At 60.7% G+C, this 17,828-nt stretch overlaps 1 protein-coding gene across 1 annotated transcript; it reads right to left on the bottom strand.

The window, feature by feature from the left end:
* Positions 1 to 1,917: 1,917 nt before the first annotated feature.
* Positions 1,918 to 13,817, bottom strand: KCNC3 (potassium voltage-gated channel subfamily C member 3). Its single transcript, XM_087421323.1, is given in 6 exon segments — positions 1,918 to 1,981; positions 5,552 to 5,629; positions 5,631 to 5,673; positions 5,920 to 6,111; positions 7,602 to 8,709; positions 12,936 to 13,817. Coding segments are annotated over 5 exon segments (2,280 nt in total). The 3' UTR covers positions 1,918 to 1,981; positions 5,552 to 5,574.
* Positions 13,818 to 17,828: the final 4,011 nt, after the last annotated feature.

The raw sequence follows: 17,828 nt of genomic DNA, 5'->3' as shown, positions 1-17,828 counted from the left end.
GAGCTGGGAGGTCTGAGCCCGTGCAGCAAAAAGAGAGGCGAGCAGATCCCTGGGGGGGGGGAGGGGGTGGTGGAATGAAAGGGTGAAATTCACCAGAGGGAGCCTCCTAAAGGCTGGGGAGCAGCTGTCCGCAGCCCAGCCCCCATGCCTCCACTTCTGCGATCTGAGCTCAGCCCTGGTTTTTGGCTTTCAATGAATGTTCCTCCTTCCCCCACACTGTTGCTAATTTTTTTTTTTTAATCAGTGCATGATGGGTTCCCTTCCTGGGGCGAAGCGTAGGAGGCGAGGAGACCCTCCTGTGGCTTCAAGGCCAGCCCGACCCCCTTGAGGTCCCCGCCCCCTTCCCAGAGTGTCCCTTCCCTCGAACGCGTGGCATGCAACCTTTGGCGGCTTATTGCTGAGGTGGAGTTGGAAGGGGGGGGTCCGGGTTGGGGGAGGCATGCAGAGTAGGGAGGAGGCGCCCCAAAATGTAATTGGCCTAATTTGGACGTATTTACACGAGTGGATGGCAGGGGGGTGTCCTATGGCTCATGGAGACCTGAGAAGGCTTTATTTTTTGGGGGGGCGGAGAGTTGGAGGGGAGGGGATTTGGCTCCTTCCCCCTCCATCCTGGGGGCCCAGGTTGGGGGTGAGGGGCCCGGGGGTGTCTGCTGGCGTCGTCGTCTCGGTTGCATATTATTAATGACTTTTGATTTTTTTAAAAAAAACCCTTTCCCCCACCCCCCACCCCCAGCTCCTTTGACCTTCTTCCTTTTCACCCCCGAGTCCCCCCACGGGGGGGAGGGGAGCGCTAGAGGATGGAGGGCAGGGTTGGGGGAGCGCGGCGGGCGGCCCTGGGAGAGCCAGGGGGAGTGGCAAGGGGTGCGAGGCGCAGGGACACCCCGCTGAGGCCCGCGATGCTGCTCAGGCTGCGGGATTTCTCGTAACCTGGGGGGGGGGGCGGAAACACGGGGAGGGAGCATGGAGATGGGGGTGCAGGGGGAGGGTCCAACAGACAGAGAGACCCCCAGACAGAGGCAGGAGAGAAACAGAGGATATGAGACGGAGAGAGACAGACAGACAGACAGAGAAGGCGGGAGAGAGCAAGAGATACCCGGAGAGAAGGCGAGGGAGACAGAGAGACAGACACCAAGACACAAAAGACAGATGGCAAGAGGCCGAGAGAAGGACAGAGGCGGACCAAGGAGATGGAGAGAGAGAGATGAACAGATCGACAGTCAGTCGGCATCGGCATCGAGGAGAGAGGTTCAGACATGGGGAGGGGGGAGAGATTCAGGGTTAGGAGGCAGGATGGCACCGCCCAGCCTCCCCCTCCCCCTCCCCACCACAGCCCGCCCCCCACTCCCTCCCCCCGTTGGCCCCCTCATCTGAGGCAGAAAGGAGGGGCAGCAAGGCGAATGGTGCCAGCCGGGCATGGGCATGGGGGGGCGCTCGGTGGAATGCATGTGGGGGAGCAGCGGGGGGGGGCTCGGGAGGGAACGCCGGGCCGCGGGGGGAGGGGCTGACCTAGATGTCGAAAAAAGAGGAAAGCAGGTGGGGGGCTGTGAGGGGCTGGATGGAGCAAAGTTGGCAGTGCCCCCCGGGGGCCAGAGGATAACTCCAAGAGCGGTGTGAGAGCCAGGCTCACCTGAGGTTGTAAAGGAGCATCTTTAAAGGGTCAAGAAGCCTTTAAACGGGAACCTTCTGATGGGGAGGTTCTAACGTGTCTTGAGACCCAAAGGGATCCAAGATCGAGGGGCACGTGTGTGGTTTCTGGAAAGCTTGGGCATGTCTTAAGAGTTCTGCCAGCCTGGGGGGGGTGGGGGGGAACTTGTAGGACTTTTCTAGACTATGCCCAGGGGTCTGTCTGGATGAGGGCCTGGGGGGTTTGGAAGCCCAGTATCGTGGGGATACCCCCTCCCAGCCATTCCCAAATGCTAACCTGGGGGGAAGGGGCAGGGGGGGACCGAGGGTCTCGCGAGGTCTCAGGCGGTGACAAGAGCTGGGGACAGAAATACACAGAGTCACGGCGGGGGGAGGGCGGTCAGGGGGCACCCCCCAACACAGCCTCACGGTTGGGGGGACGGAGAAACGCCGGGATCTCTTCCTCCTCTCTGGTGTTTTCCGGGGGGAGGGGAGCAGTGAAATGGGGGCGGCCAGAGACATCAAATATGGGAGGAGCTTCCGGGGTGGCTGGGGGAGGGCCAAAGGAAGGGAGGAGGGAGAGGGCTGGGGAGGAAGGGGGGACAGGTGTCAGGTGTTGGACTCAGGTGGCTGGTGAGGGAAGATGGAGAAGGGAGGGGTCAGCGGGTGGGTGGGGGACAGGCCAGGAGGAAGGGTCTCAGTGACACCGAGGATGAAAGGGTTCAAGTTTCTCTGGATTAGGATGCAACACTGTCCCCACAAGGCTAACAATGGGAAACAATGTAACCAAAGTTTCTGAGCTGGCCTTGCAGAACAGATAAGGACCACTGATAAGAGAGTAGCTTGCCGACAGCCCTCAGCATCACGCGGGGGCATTGAGAAACTACAGTGACCGACTGTAAGCTTTACACATCACAGACTTAAGATCCACTGCATGCAACACACAGAACCCCCCGAATTTGCACATGCGCCCCATGAATAAACACGATAGGCAGTCGCCACTGCGCAGAGGACTCTTAGAACCTCAGCCCCCAAGGCCACATGCTCCCTCCCCATCTTATTCTCACAATATGCTTTGGAAAAACACTCAGAACTGCACATAGGCAAGCCAATCTGTAACTGGTAGAAAGAATAACTTGTTAGCAGAAAATTTACGTCCTTTGCCCACAGTGTTCCTCTGTCCCAGATGAGGAAGTGACTGAGGTTTTCTTAGATTCCTCAGGAACGTGGCATTCAGCAGATCTGCTATGGAGAAGCACTCAAGGTTCTGCCGTTGTCCATCACCTGACACTCCTGAGCCCCCTCCCCAACCCCGTTTGCCTTATATAAGTCATGTCCAAATCAGTTCCCCTTTAAGATGGGGTTTTTTAAGACGATAGTCCGCCATCTTCCGATTTCCTAGCTTATCGCTTATTAAAGTTCTTTGTCTACCACTGCCTGCTCGGCCTTTTATCTTGCTGCGAGCAGATGGAACAGGCTCGGTGTCATTGGGAGGAGGTGAGGGGACAATGGTGGAGGGTGGGTCATGGAGGAAGAATGATAGAGAGGAAGGGAGGACTAGAGGTGGGAGGAGGCGGGGAGGGGTCCAGGACCTTGGGGCAGAGAATTCAGTCAGCCCCATCAGCTCCAGCCACTATTTGAGTTCAATGAATGGATTTTGGCATCAGAGGCAAGAGAAGCAGAGACCACCCCCACTCCTCCCTCACCCACATTCCCAAATCCTCCCCACTCCCTCTGCCCCCCAACTCCAGCAGGGCCCATCCAGACCCGGGGGTGGGGACAGAGGGTGGTAACAGGGCTAGGTGCAAGCCGGGGAGGGGTGAGTGGGAGCAGGGAGAGGACGTGGTAATGAGATGAGAATGAAGGATGATGTGGGGGGTGGTTGCAACAAAAGAGAGATGGAGAGACGGAACAAGAGCCAGACAGTCCCCTCTGCACTAGAAGCCGAAAAGGGTTTTCATCCCCATCTGCTCTGTGGCCTGGGGTTAGTTATGACCCTCCCTGAACTTCTGTGAAACAAGGGAGTTTAGACAAGGCTGTCCCTGGAGGCTCCCCAAGTCCCGCTATGGCATCTCCTTAGGCTGCAGGCAGAGATTCTTTAGGATCTGTATTTCTAAGGAAGATTCCACAGATGTTTGTTGAATGAATAAGCAATAGATAAATTCCTTCATGTAGCTTCCCATCACTTTTAAGATAAAACCCAGCCTCTTAGCACACCCCAAAATCCCATCATGATTCTTCCCCCAGATTCTGCCTGGCACCCCTCTCCCCTGGCCACTAGGCTCAGCCACACTTCCCTCCTTGCTATTCCTTTCACAAACCAAGCTCCTCCCACCTCAGTACCTCAGTGCCTTTGCACTTGCTGTTCCTTCTGCCTGGCTGGCCCTTTTTACCTTTCAGGCTTGACGTCACCTTCTCAAAAAAGCCCTCACCAACCCCCTTATCTGAAGTGGCCAGTGTAATTATCTCGTTCTTTTTTTTTTTTTTAACTTGTTTATCTTCTGCTTCCTCCAATCAGGGGGCAGCAAACTTCTCCTGTAAAGGGCCAGATAGTAAATATCTTTGGCTCTGTGGGCCACACCATCTCTGTTGCAACTCTCCCACTCTACTGTTGTAGCGTGATGGCGGCTGTGTTCCAATATAGCTTTATTTACAAACCGGCCGGCTGACAGACTTGGCCCATGGGCTGTAATGCTGACCAATGCTCTCCAGTCTAACTGTGTGATGGCAGATTCCTGCTGTGGGCACTGCCAAACCTCCAGTGCCTGGAACTGTGCCCTCAATAATTAGCTGCTGAATGAAGGAATGAATGAATGGAACTAGGGATCAGCTAGGGTTCTTGTGAGGACTATATAGGAGAATATATGTTAAATTCCTGGCACGTGTTAAGTGCTTGGTATGTTTGCTGAATGATTCGTCTCCTAACCATCTCTTCACTCTGTCCCCCTCACCTCCCCCTGGCCAGTCCCCAGCCCTGTCCCTCCTGAGCCTTGACCCTTGACCCCCAACTCTCTCTGCCTCGTCCCTTCCTCTCTGTCCCCACAGCCCTGACCCGGGCCCAGGCCTCGTCCTCTCCCCCTCAACCCTCGTCCCAGCCTCCTGACCCCCAGTTTCCCAGCTCCAGTCCATCCCCACAGGGCCCCAGAGCTGACCTCCGTCCCCAGGCCCCTGAACAAGGTCCCCTCAGCCCGGACTTGCTTCCCTGCCTCCCGTCTGTCGACCAGTCCCCATCTCCCCGGCCTTGCTTTTGCTGCTGTCTCTCTGGTTACTACTGTCTAATGGGGTCACTCCCTTGCTTGAGGTCCAGATGACTCTAGACATCAGTTCCCTCAGGAAGCCGTTCCTGCCCCTCCCTCCCACCCCGGCAGTGGTGCGCGTTCCTCTTACTGCGCGTCCCTGTGCTGCCTCCGTTTCACCGTATATCGCCTCAAACAGCGACTTTCTAGGTCTCTGTCCCACCAAACTGGTACCTCGAGGGGGTCTATTTTGTTCACTGTTGAACCCCGTGCTGAGTACCACGCAGGGACGTGTGGGCGCTTTATAAGCTGGCCGGTTCACAAGGGACTGGCTGGGTGACTGAGTCTTTCTCATCCTGGCGTACACCCAGAAAGGGGTCCTGGGTGTGCACCCCGTTCTCTTGATAGGATGAAAAAGCCCCAGGGGGGAGGCAGGGAGAGAGATGTGGATGGGGGTGAGGATGGGGTCAGTCATGGCAGGGGGGAAGATCAGGCACGCGGTTAGTTCTAGTGGGTTAGTGAGGGGCAGGGCAAGTCCCGGGCAGAGGGGTGTGGGTCAGTGTCGGGGCTGGGGGTTAACTGGATGGAGGTGTTGACAGTGAGGGGGCAGGAGTCTCGGTCAGTGAGGGCTGCGTGTGCTTGGAGGAGTTAGTCAGGAGGGAGGGGGGGATCAGAGGGTGGGGGCTACTTACCCCGGGGGGAGGGGGTTCGTCCACTAGGGGGATATCCAGGCCGCAGCGTTGGCGTTGAGGTCGGGCAAGAAGCTTGGGGCCTGGCTTACGCCAGTATCGGAGGCAGTGGGGAGCACCGGTGGCTGGGGGTAGGGGAAGAGGCCAGAGGGTCCGGGGTGGGGTGGGGGGAAATGAAGATGGAATAAAGACAGGCGAAGGGTCAGTGGTGAGGAAACTTGGGGGGGGGGGCCTCTGGGAGGAAGGGAATTTGGGGCCAGGGGATGGGGGAAGGGAAGTCCAGCACCTCCTCCCCCATCCCCCTCTCTCCCCCTCCCCCAGGGGAAGGGGAGAGAGGGAGGGCCCCAGGGGGCCCGTGGAGGGCACCTCACCTTTCCGGATGGAGCCATCAGGGGAAGGGGCATAGTCGGTGAGGAGGAAGCAGGCTCGGTCGCGGCTGTAGCGGCCCCGGCTCCCGGGGGTGATGGGGCTCTTGTCTTCCGGGGACATGGCGGGCTGGTCGATGGCCGGGCAGTCCTCGTGGGCAAGCGCGGCTGCTGCTGGGTCGCCGTTGGGGCGGGGATCTGCGTCCCCAGGGTCAGACAGAGACACAAAGGAGAGAGTGAGGTGTGGGAACTCCCGGTGGGGGCGAAAGCAGCAAGGAGAGGGTGCTGGAGGACCTGGGTGCTGGAAGGAGATGACTGAAGGGCAGGTGTGGGGAGGGGGTGACGGGAGGGCCACAGCTGGGAGCAGGGTGTTAGGGGGCATGGCTGGAGGGTTGGGGGCAGGTCACTGGGGAGGGTGTTGAGTGTTGGGCAGGACTACAGGGTAGGGAAGTGTGGTCAGGGGTGGTGTTGGATGAAGGTGGGTAGAGGGAGGGCGTTGAGTGCCCGGAAGTGGTGGTTGGGCCGGTGTTGGGTGCTAGGAAGGGCGGGACTGGGTAGGGTGTTGGGGTGCTAGGGTGCATGGATTGGGGTAGGTTTGGAGACGGGGCTGGGGGAGTGTAGGGGCTGGGAGGTGGCTGTTTAAGGAAGGGGTGTTGGGCGCTGGAAAGGACACAGTGAGGAAGGGCTGGGAAGGTGACAGATGGGGGGGGGGGTCCCCCAGGCTCTGACTCGAGCTATTTTTAATTGGAGTGAAACTGGGTCAGCGGCTGAGGGAGCAAGATGGGGGGCAGGAGGCCCCGCTCCCTTTCTTGACCTACTTAAGTCCTGGGGGTGGGGGTGGGGCCCACCGGGGGTGGGGCCCACCCGCCTCTCCCTCCTCCTGGACGGACACCCCACTGCTGCATCTGAGACACAGGCCCCCTAGGGGACAGACACGCACAGGCAGTCAACTCCCTTCTCCCCTCCACTTCACCTGTTCCTCCTGGCGACCTCTCTCAGACCCTCTCAGCCTCTCCCCTGCAGAGCCAGAGACGGGGCCCTGGGTTCCTCGTCACCCTCCTGTCACGTGGCCGCTCTGCCCTCTGGGCCTCTCTCCAACTCCTAGTTTTTAAGTCTTGTCTCCTTTCTTGGCCTCACCCTTATTAGAACCTGAACTCTCTGCCGCCGACCCCCCCCCACCCCACCCTCCATCTCTGTCCTCTCTCTTTCTCTTCTCAGTGACAATCTCTTGGTTTCAGACTCTGTCGCCTTCAGACTCTCTCTTCTCACGGTCCTCTCTGGGAGACTCAGATGCTGCAGTCGCCCCCTGGCCTGTGTCTTGGCCAGCCCGTGGTTCACATGTGCGACCCTCTCTCCCTGTGTGTCTCTCTCTGAGCCCCTCTTTCTCTGAGTCTCTCTCACTGTACGGCTGATTCCTCTGCCTCCTTGGTCCCCCTGAATCCCTCGGCTCCAAGTCTGTCTCTTCCAAAACCTGTCTCTCTCACACAAAATCTCTGTCTCTCTGTCATCGTCTACTTCTATGATTCTTCATTGGCCTCGGCGACAGCTGTTTGCTTTTCTCTCCCCTGTTGCTGACTGCGCCGTCTCTCTGAACCTCAGCAACAACCTCCCGCCCCCCGCAAACCTCCCCGCCGCCTCCCATGAGTCTCTGCCTCGGCTCCCTTCCGCCCCTCGCGCCCCCTCCTCACCTGCTCGGTTGATCTCAATCACTTCCTCCTGAGCCAACGGGCACGGCTCCCCAGGGGCCGGCAGAGGAGGCAGCCCCATGATCCCGAGCCCACCCGCTCCCCCCCTGAGCAGCCCCGGGTGCGTGTGGGGCCCCGGCGGGTAGGCCCCGGCCACAGTCACCCCCATGGAGGGCGGGGTGATGGGTGGTGGGGGGCTGATGCCGCCGCTGCCGTGGTGAGGGTGGGGTGGGGGCGGCGGGGGCGGGTCGGGCTTGCAGTAGTTGGGCGAGCCAGGCTGCGGGGGCCGGGGGATGTGTTTGTTCTTCTTCTTGGGCAGCTTCTGTTTGGCCATGGCCAGCGAATAGTACATGCCAAAGTTGTTGACAATCACGGGCACGGGCATGGCGATGGTCAGTACCCCAGCCAGCGCACACAGCGCCCCCACCAGCATGCCCGACCACGTCTTGGGATACATGTCTCCATAGCCAAGGGTCGTCATGGTGACCACGGCCCACCAGAAGCCGATGGGGATGTTCTTGAAGTAGGTATGGTTGGAGCCCAGGATGTCATTGGGGTCGGCGCCAATGCGCTCGGCGTAGTAGATCATGGTGGCAAAGATGAGCACGCCCAGCGCCAGGAAGATGATGAGCAGCAAGAACTCATTGGTGCTAGCGCGAAGCGTGTGGCCCAGCACACGCAGCCCCACAAAGTGGCGCGTGAGCTTGAAGATGCGCAGGATTCGGACGAAGCGGACGACCCGCAGGAAGCCCAGCACGTCTTTGGCGGCCTTGGAGCTGAGGCCCGAGAGGCCCACCTCGAGATAGAAGGGCAGGATGGCCACGCAGTCGATGATGTTGAGGCTGCTCTTGAGAAATTCCACCTTGTCCGGGCAGAAGGTGATGCGCATGAGGAACTCGAAGGTGAACCAGACCACGCACACGCCCTCCACGTAGGTCAGGAAGGGCTCCGTCTCCACCTCCACGTTGGTGATGTTCTCCGGCGGAGCCCCAGGGATCGGGGAGGCCTGCGTCACCGTCTTGTTGCTGATGTGGATGAAGCCCTCGTGGGTCTCCAGGCAGAAGGTGGTGATGGAGATGAGGATGAAGAAGAGGGAGGCAAAGGCCACATACTGCGGGGCAGGGCGGGAGAGAGAGGGCAAAAGGTGACCGAGGCATCTGGTCGACTGGCCGTCTCCACAAGACCCTCCCAGTGGCCACTCTCCCAGCCCCAAACTCCAGGGGAATGTGGGTGTCCCAACGCCGTGCTTTCATCACCTCCCGCATCCGTTCTCCCATCTAAAGCTCACAAAAGGGGAGGGAAAGGATCAGAAGCAGCTCTCCCTCAGCTCGGCAGAGGAGCTGGCCCCAGCAGCGGCAGCAGATGGCCAATTTCTCTCCTGGAAACAGCAATTTCTGGCCTGTTGCTCTGTCTCCTACACCACCTCCCCTCACCCTCCTGTTCCCTGTGTCCTATCTCTGGGTTCCCGGGCTGGGTCCAAGGGTTCTGCTATGGGATGGGCGGTGGGGAGACTAAGATCACACACCCTGTGTCTCAGAGGATTTGGAGCTCGGCTCAGAGCTGAGGGAAAGGGAAGGGGAGAAGGTGGGCGGGGAGGCAGAATCCCGAGGTGGTGAAGAGTAAGAGAGCCTGGATCTGAATCTGGTTTTCCCCCTGCCTAACTTGGGCAGAGAGATTAAGCTTTCAGAACCTCAAGTTTTTTTACAGAATTATTGTGAGGATTAAATTAGATGAGTATACAAAGGATCTGGTTCCAAAAACAGTGCCTGGCCCAGTGTCTGGAACTCAATAAGAAGGTCCAAGCTCTTATTAGGATATGGGGGCATCTTAGTGGGGGGCAAGGTCAAGGCCTCAGAGAGGGGCCAGGGTTTAAGGACCTTGGTACCAATGGGTGGGCCCCAGAAAAGGGAGAAGGCTGGGTGAGGCCCCCAACCAGAGAGGACAGGGCAGGAGTGGAAGCACAGAGGGGAGGAGGGTGTTAGGGCCCTGAAGGAGGAAGGAAGTAAAGGGTCAAGACTGACTCTATAGGAAAACCTATAGAGATGAGGGGGCGTGGGGTTTAAGGGTCTTGGGGAAGAAGGGAGGGTCAGGGGGCCTGTATGTGGGGGAAGAGGGCAGGGCTAGGGCCAAAGAAAGGTGAGGGGGCTTGTCAGAGCTGCAGAGAATTGGGGGTGCAGGGGTGCCTGGGTCATTTCTGGGTGGGGAACAACCAGAGTCCTACTACACAATGGTGTGGGCTTTGACGAAAGCCTTGAGGAGGAGAAGGGGCGAGGTCAAGACCTTGGAGGAGGAAGGGGACTGATCAGGCAGGCCCCTAGAGATGATAGTGGGCTTTACCAAATACATGGAGGGCAGGAGAAAGAAGAGAGGTTAGTCCTTAGAAACGGAAAGGGATGTGTGTCAGGGCAAAGAGGGGGCTTTAATCAGATGGGTAGAGGAGGAGGGAGGGCCTGGGGTGCAGAGAAGAGAAGGGGCCCAGGGTCAGGCTGCAGAGAGTACTCTAGGCCCTGGGATGGGCTGGGGACCAGCACAGTCCCTCTCTACACTCCCTGTCCTCCACAGGGGTGGAGGGTGGGTCCTGGGCTTGACTTTAATCTGAGGCGCAGAACAGCGAGGCAGGGCAGAGTCCACTGCAGAGAGGACCCTGGACCTTGGGATGGGCCGAGGGTCAGCGCTGGCCCTCTCTGCCCCGCCCCCCTCTTGGTTTCTCCGCAGTGGTTTGAGGCCAAAGGCCGCTGCAGAGCGCATAGTCCGGGGCTCCCCCGCCCGCTAGGAGCGGGGCGCGAGGCGCAGGATGCGGCACCGCAGTGGGGGCGGGCCGGCCGGGCCGGGGGGCGGGGCGCGCGGCGGCCAGCACCGCGGACAGCTCCCCCGCCGCAGTGCGCAGCCGCAGCGGCTGAGAGCCGTCTTAACCCCTTCCCTGCTGGAGCCGAGCCCGCCGCGCGCAGCCGCAGCTTCACGGCCGGAGGCCGCGGGCCAGAAGCTTGATTAACTCCTTCCCTCCCAGGGCACAGGAGGGAACGTGGGCACCCGCCGCAGCGCGCAGCTGTAGAGGCTGGACAGCGTCGGGACTCATTTAACCCCTTGCCCCGAGATGGTTCAAAAGCAGAAGGGGTAGGAGGGCATGGAGTCCCTGTAAGAAGGAAAGGAGAGATTACAGGGAGGGGAGCGAGGGGGAAGTAGGGCTGGACCCTCCACGTTGCACTGGCCTCAGCTCCCAACTCTCTCAAGCTATCTCACTTGGAGGCTGGAAAGTGCTTGGCCCGCTGTGAACACTCAACAAACATTTGTGGAGTAAATGAGTGAACCCCGTAGCTGTCCAGACCCCTAGCCTCACCTCAGCACCCTTCAATGGGGTCACAAGAGGGAAGGGCACCCCAGGCCACGGGGGGTGCACTCAGAGGCCTGAGGGGGCATCTAGGGCCATGTCCCTTCCGCACCTCCTCTTCCCCACCTCCCCCCACCCAACCCCAAATCTTGCTAACTCAGCGCTTCCCGGGGACCAAACTTTATGCGGTGCCTCCGGCCCCCCTCCCCCTCGCTCCCTCCCCCGGCGCGATTGCGGCACTGCGTCTCCGCGTCCTTCCAGGCCCAGGACACGGCACGGTGGGGGGAGGGGGCCGGACCGGCTCCTTCGGGGGTTGGGTCCCCAGGAGGCTGGGAGGGGGCCTGGCGTCTCTCCTCTTTCCCCCTCTTTCTAATTTCCCCCACTCTGAACTGTCCTCCTCTCTTCCAACACAGGGAGGAAGTTAGGAGAGGAAGAGCTTCAAGGGAGAACCAGGGGGAGGGTGGCTACTGAGCCTGGGAAGTTACAGATGTTTGAGGAAAGTTTTTGGGGGCAGTTGAAGGGAGCTTTGAGGAAAATCTGGAATTTTGAGGGAGATAAGGCTGGAGGGAAGATAAGGCTGGAGTGCGGGCTCTTTGGTTCATTTTGGGGTCGGGGGACACTGAGCGGCCCAGTCCTGGACTTTGGAATGGGGGAGTGGGGCTTGGGAAATGGGTATGTAGCAGGGCTGGGGGGGGGGGGCGGGTGGAAAGATGTCAAGGCAGGGTAGAAAGAACTGGGAGCTATTCTGAGAAGTAAATTTTGGGGCTGATAACTTGAGGGTCCCAAGGACTGAGGTTAGGAAAAGTTCTGGAGCAGGAGGGAAAGTCGTTTACTGACCAGGAGCCTCCGGGGGAGGGATCCCAGAGAAAGAAAGTGGGCCGTGCAGTTTCAACGATGGAAGAGAGAAGCTAGGGGAATCTGTGGCTGAGAGAGAAGCAATTCTGGAGGACATATGGGAAGTTCTGGAGAGGAAAGGCACATTATGGGGGCTCAGGACTCTTCTTGAGACATTGAGGAGGAGTGTGAAAGGCTTGGGGGAAGTCTGGAGCTTTATGGGGGAAAATCCTTGGGATGCGAGTTGGCGTGGAGGATGCAGGAAGGGATGTGAACACGGAGGGGGCCGCAGCGTCCCAGGAGGGAAGGTGCTCCAAGACTCAGTGTTACGGTGAGGGGGGGGCGGGAAGTGTCCTAGCCAGAGCAAGTGGTTTGGAAGTTCCAAAGGGTCCAGGAGCCTCTGAGATTGGGTGGGGTGTCTTCTGACACTTTGAGAACAGAACAAGCAGGAGAGTTCAAAAATAGCCAGGAGACTCAAACTTGGATGGAGAGAGGGAGGAGGCGGGGAAAGGGGCAGAGGGAGAATCAGGGACGTTTTAGGAGAGCCCGAAGGACTGAGAGCTGGAGGGTGGGCTTCCGAGGGTTTGCAGGGGGCGGGGAAGGGGGGCCAGTGTTCACAGGGCCTGGGACACTTTGAGAGTTAGGAAGGGATATCTTCTGAGGGTCTGGGGATGCTCCAAGAAACTGAGGGCTGGGGAGAGGTCTCCTGAGGGTCAGAGGGGTAGCCAAGAGAGGCGAAAACAGGTTTAGAGGGACTCAGAAGACTGAGGGTTGGAGAAGGATCTTCTGAGGGTCTCGGAGGGATCTAGGAAAGGCGGGGGTGGGGTCTTCCAGAGGAACCCAGGAGATTCACGGTGGGGAGGAAGTTTCTAAGGGTCTAGAGTAGCTTAGAGAAGCGGGGTGGGGTTTGGAGGGGTCTGGGGGATTCTGAATGTTGAAGAAACGCCTTCTGAGGATCTGGGGATGGACAGGAGAGGGGGGTGTGTTCAGAGGAGTACGGGAAGCTCAGGGTTGGGGGAACAGGCTTCTAAGAGACTGGGAGGCCGACAGGAGGGGCTGAGACCAGGAGGAGCTGGGACAGGCTATGGGATTCTGAGGGTTGGGATGGGGCGCTCCTAAGGGTCCGGGAGCGCCTGGAGAGGGGAGAGGGATGGGGGCTCCGAGAGCGCGCTCACCCTGGCGGCCCGCGACGAGTAGGGGTCCTCGAAGAGCGCCCACACGCGGGGCTGCCAGCGGCGCCACCACGTGCCGCCCGCGCCGCCCGCGCCCCCTGGCGGCCCCCCGGCGCCGCCGCCCGCGTCCTGGAAGCAGAGGCGCTTGAGCTCGCCGCCCGCGCCGTCCAGGCCGCCGCCGCCCGCGCCCGCCTCGTCGTCCAGGCCCGCGTCGTGGGCGCCCGCGGCGTTGGCGGCGTTGGCGGCGCCCGCGGGGTCGGGCGCCTCGAAGGAGTCGAGCGCCTCCTCGGCGTCGCGGTGCTGCCGGTAGGTCATCCAGCAGCAGGCCTCCACGTCGGTCTCGTCGATGCCCCAGAAGCCGAGCTCCTCCTCGAAGAGCGGCCCGCACACGTCGGCCGGGCAGTGCAGCTTGCCGGTGCGGTAGTAGTTGAGCACGTAGGCGAAGACGCCCGGGTGCCGGTCGAAGAAGAACTCGTCGGCGCCCGGGTCGTAGTCGAAGCGCGCCGCCGCCTCGGGCTCCGTCAGGCCGGCCAGCCGCGTCCCCGGCAGGGTGCGCAGCGTCGAGCGGTACGTCTCATGGCGCACGCCGCCCACGTTGATCACGATCTTGCCGCTGTCGCCACCGCCGCCGCCGTGCCGCCCCATGGCCGCCGCCGGCAGCCCGGGGCATGGCTCGGCGCGCCGGCCCCCGGGCCCGCGGGGTGCCGGGGGGCCCGCCGGGGACGCGGCGGGGCCGGGCTGCGCAGGCTGCTGCTGCAGCGGCGGCGGTGGCGGCGGCGGGGACGGCGGCGGCGGGGGCTCGGGCGGCTGCGGCGGCGGCGCCGGCTGCTGCTTGCTGGCCCCCTGGCGCCCGCGGGAGGACGAGGCGCAGGCTGAGGTCAGCATTGGAGGGGGGGGGGGGGGGGAGGGGCGGGGCGTCGAGGGGCGGGGCCGCAGGGGAGACACAGACGTGATTGGGTGGGAGGAGGAGATGGATTGAGGGGGCGGGGCCGCAGTGGAGGAGAAGCCAAACTGATTGGCCTAGGGGGAGGTGGGGCGGGGCTGAAGCCGGGAGAAGGGCCTGGACTCTAACGCTGCCTAGCTGGACGGGGCGGGGCCGCAGATGAAACACACCGATTGGATCTTTGCGAGAGAAGGAGCGGGGCGGGAAAAGGTTAAAGGAGGCGGAATGGGCTGCTAACGTTGGCTGGTTTGGCAGCACAAGGAGCACAGAGGAGGAGGGACTAGATCTGAGAAAGAGATCTGATTGAATTAAAACAAGGACGGGGGCGGGGCAGAGGAAGGGGACAAGTCCAAGCTATTTAAAGAGGCCTCACTGGCTGTGACAGGCAGAGGGAGGGGCGGGGCCACAAGGCGGAAGACCGTCCTGATTGGACAGAGAAGGATCGCGGGCCCGGACCTAAAGAGCCGGCCAGCAGGACCTGGTGGGAAGGGGCAGATGGAGACGGCCGAGTTGGGCTCCTAACGCTGCTTGGAAGAGGCAGGGCGGATCTTAAGAAGAGGCGGGGTCGAAAGGAGTAGAAACAGTCCTGATTGGGTTGGGAGAGTGAGGGGGCGGGACTGAACGAGGCGGGAACTGGAAATGGAGAGTGGAGGGTACTTTCACGCGAAATGGCACTAGGCAGGACTGAAAGGGGACAGGGCAAGGGGAACAGAGACTGAGACCCAGTGAGGAGGGGACGAGATCAGAAGGGCCTGGGAACCCGTCTGGATAGGACTAAGGGAGGGGGCGAGGAAAAGGAGGGGCGGGCCCGGGGCTGCAAGCTTGGCCTGGAGACAGAGCTGCGCCAGGAGAGAGTGTCAGGATGGATGGGGCGGGACTGACGGAGGTGGTTGGGGTCTACGAATGGTAGAAAACGTCTTGAATGGGCTGGGGGAAGGCGAGACTAAAGGAGGAGCGGGGCTTTAAGGGGCTTGAAAGTAACCAGGCCAGGCGGGGGCGGGGCAGGGCTCAGAGGGTAGAGGAATGGGAGAGGCGGGCGCTAAGAGAAAGGTGAGACCTGCAAAGAATACAAAGCTACCGGCCTGGGAGTCTTGGGGGCCAGAGAACCTGGGAGAGAACCCTAAGAGTCAGCGGAGCCTTAGAGGGCGGGGCGAGAACCTCCAACTGGTGAGGGAAAGGGGACGAGGCCTAGATAACGGCGGACTGCGGACAGGAGGACCAAGGGAGGGATGAGGACTGATGTTTGAGGAGGGAGCCCTGAGGCGGAGGGGAGAAACCAAAGCGACTGAAATCACAGTCTAGGCTGAGGCAATAGGCGGGGCCAATGGGAAATGGGGCGGGGTTAAGTACCACAGAGTTCTGGTGGGAGGGGAGACAGGAAGAGTTGGGGCGGGGCTAATAAAGGGGCGGGGCCAGAGCTAGGCGGACCGCCCCGGAGAGGGTCCGGCCCCGCCCCCTAGGCCGGCCTTGACGCCGGGTGACAGGGCGCAGGCGCAGGGGCTGGGGCGGGGCCAGCGGCTGCGGCGGGGGCTGCGGCGGGAGGAGGCGGTGCCTGTGGGAGTGGAGGGGGCGGGTCAGGGGCTGCGGGCGTCCTCGCGCTGCACCGTCCCTGGCCCCCCGCCTCCCTCTGCAGGTGCGGCGGCTGGTTCGTATCGCCCTCCCCCCCCCCCCCCCGCTCCCGTTTCTGTGTCTCTTGGTGTCTCTTTTTCTCCCCTTTCTCTGAATATTTGTCCCCCCATCTCTGCCCTCACCCCTCTGAGACTCTGGCCTCTCTTTTCCAAGTCTCTGCCCCATTGTTCTCTGACTCTGTCCCCTCCTTCTGAGTCTTTGCCCCTCTTCTCTCTAAGCCTGACTCTCCTATCCCCTGACCGTGTCTCACCACCCCCAGTCTCTTTCTCTTGGTCTCTGACTTTTTCTCAGGGGTTTGCCTCTCTCGCTGGGTCTCTCCCCCATTGGATCTCTGTCCCCTCTCTCTGGGCCTCTGTCCCCTCTCCGTGGATTTCTGTCCTCTCCAGGTCTCTGTTCCTTCTCTTTGTGTCTCTGTCCTCCACTGCCCCTCTCCTCCAGCTCTACTCCCCCCACTTTCTGGGTCTCTGCCCATTCATCTGAGTCTCCATTCCCTCTTATTCTGACAACCTCCCTCCCCCTGTCTTTTCCCCTCCTCCCTCTTTCCTCCTTCTGTCTCTGCCTTTTCTCTTTCTCTCTGTCCCCTCCCCGGATCTCTATCCCCGCCTCCCCTCGTGTCTCTTTCACCCTCTTCTGAGTCTCTCCCCCCTTTCTGGGTCTCTGTTTTCACTTCTTTGGGACTCTGTCCCGCTGTCCTTCGGTCTCTGTCCCTTTCTCTGGATCTCTGTCCCTTTCTCTCATGCCCCCCCCTTTACCCCCTCTAACCCCCATCCTGGCCAGGACTCGAGGCTGCGTCACTGCAGAGAGAGTTGCAGAAGTTGGGCCTGTCCTGCGGACCAGGGAGGTAGTTTCCCTCACCCACCCCCCCCCCCGGAAACTGGGCTCCCCCACTGCCCCCGATCCAGTATCCTCGGGCAGTCCTCAATCCCCCAGTGGGACCCAGGAGGGCAGAGAAAAGACATTGGGGCTTCCTGCTCCTCTCTGCCCCCAATTCTGGTGTATCCCCGGGCAGAAGCAGTGAATCCTAAGGTGAGGGACTGGGCTTGGGTTGAGTGAGGCTTCTGGGCAAGTCCAGGGTGTGGGTGGAGGCTGGAGCAGGGGTTGGGTAGGCACCAGGGGCTGGGAGGAGGGGCTAGGGTAGGGTCCTAAGTCAGCCATCCTCCTTTATACCCCACCTCCCTCTACTTTTCTCCTGTGCTTTTGACAGCAGCCAGGCACGAGATACAAGTTACCAAATCAGCATTTTTGCAGAGGTCAGAAGGTGGGGGAGAAGGTGCGGGCCGGGGGGGGGGGGGGTTGGAATAGGGCAGAATGTAGAATGAAACTCGGGATTAGAGGAGGGAGGAGGCAGCGGGCAAGGCGTAAGAAGATGGTCCACTCCATCAGGCCCTGGGAAATTTGGATGCCGTCACTCCCTCACGGCCCTCCCCAGGCCCTACCAGGGTAGCTGGGGGATATGTGAGCCTGGATTCTCCACCCATCGGAGGGCTTCTGGAGGCACGAGGAGGGCTCAGGTGACGGGCACCCAGCCCTGCAAACGGACCAGGGACAAGTGGACACCAGAAAGGGGGGAGGCCAGTGTCTGTCCACGTCTTCAGACCCTTTCCCCACCCCTCCTCCTTCCCAATCTATCCTTTCCCAGGTCCTCAAGGCACAAAATTCCTGAAAGCTCCAAAGTCCCACCTCGGCACCCCCTCCTAACTCTCCCTGCCCCATTCCCGAAGGCCCTGGAATTGGGGAAGGGTCTTCCCCTTCCGGACTTCTAGTACCCCTTCTGTGTTCCTCCGCTCCCATTCCTCTCCGTGCCAAATCCAGGAAAGAGGGTCTCCCGGACACTAAACCTGAAAATATGGGGACTCTGCCTACGATTCTTGGTGCCCCGAGTACCAAGTACCTTGGCCCCCAAAGCCCGTTATTGAGGGAGATCTCTCCGCTGTAATCTGAGTGCCCGTTTCCCGAGTCCCCCGCATCCAAAACTAGAATTTGGACTGTCTTACCGCCCCCGGACCCTTGAGCCTTCTCCCCCTCCCCCGTACTCACCCCAAGTCGAGGCGGGGCGGGGATGGGGGAATCCAGGGCTGGCGATGGGGGGAGGGGTGACCCAGACCCAGCAGCTCTGGGCAGCAAGAGGCTGCAGAGGGGGGAGTGACATCATCGCCGGAGGAGGGGCAGCACAGCTCCCCCGAACCCGGGGGCTTCAAGCCCCGCCTTTATGGCGGACCCAGGGGTCCCGGAATCCCACGGGGAGAGAAGAGGAACAGGAGATGAAGTTGCGGGAATGGTATCCCCTCCGCTTAGAACAAGGATTGGAAAACGCTTTACGATTT

The sequence above is a fragment of the Ceratotherium simum genome, chromosome 33 (genome assembly GCF_057802395.1).
Source record: "Ceratotherium simum simum isolate JZ-2026a chromosome 33, ASM5780239v1, whole genome shotgun sequence".
Classification (NCBI taxonomy): Eukaryota; Metazoa; Chordata; class Mammalia; order Perissodactyla; family Rhinocerotidae; genus Ceratotherium; species Ceratotherium simum.
Note: the sequence above shows the minus strand (reverse complement) of the source record. Positions and strands in the feature narration are given on the sequence as shown.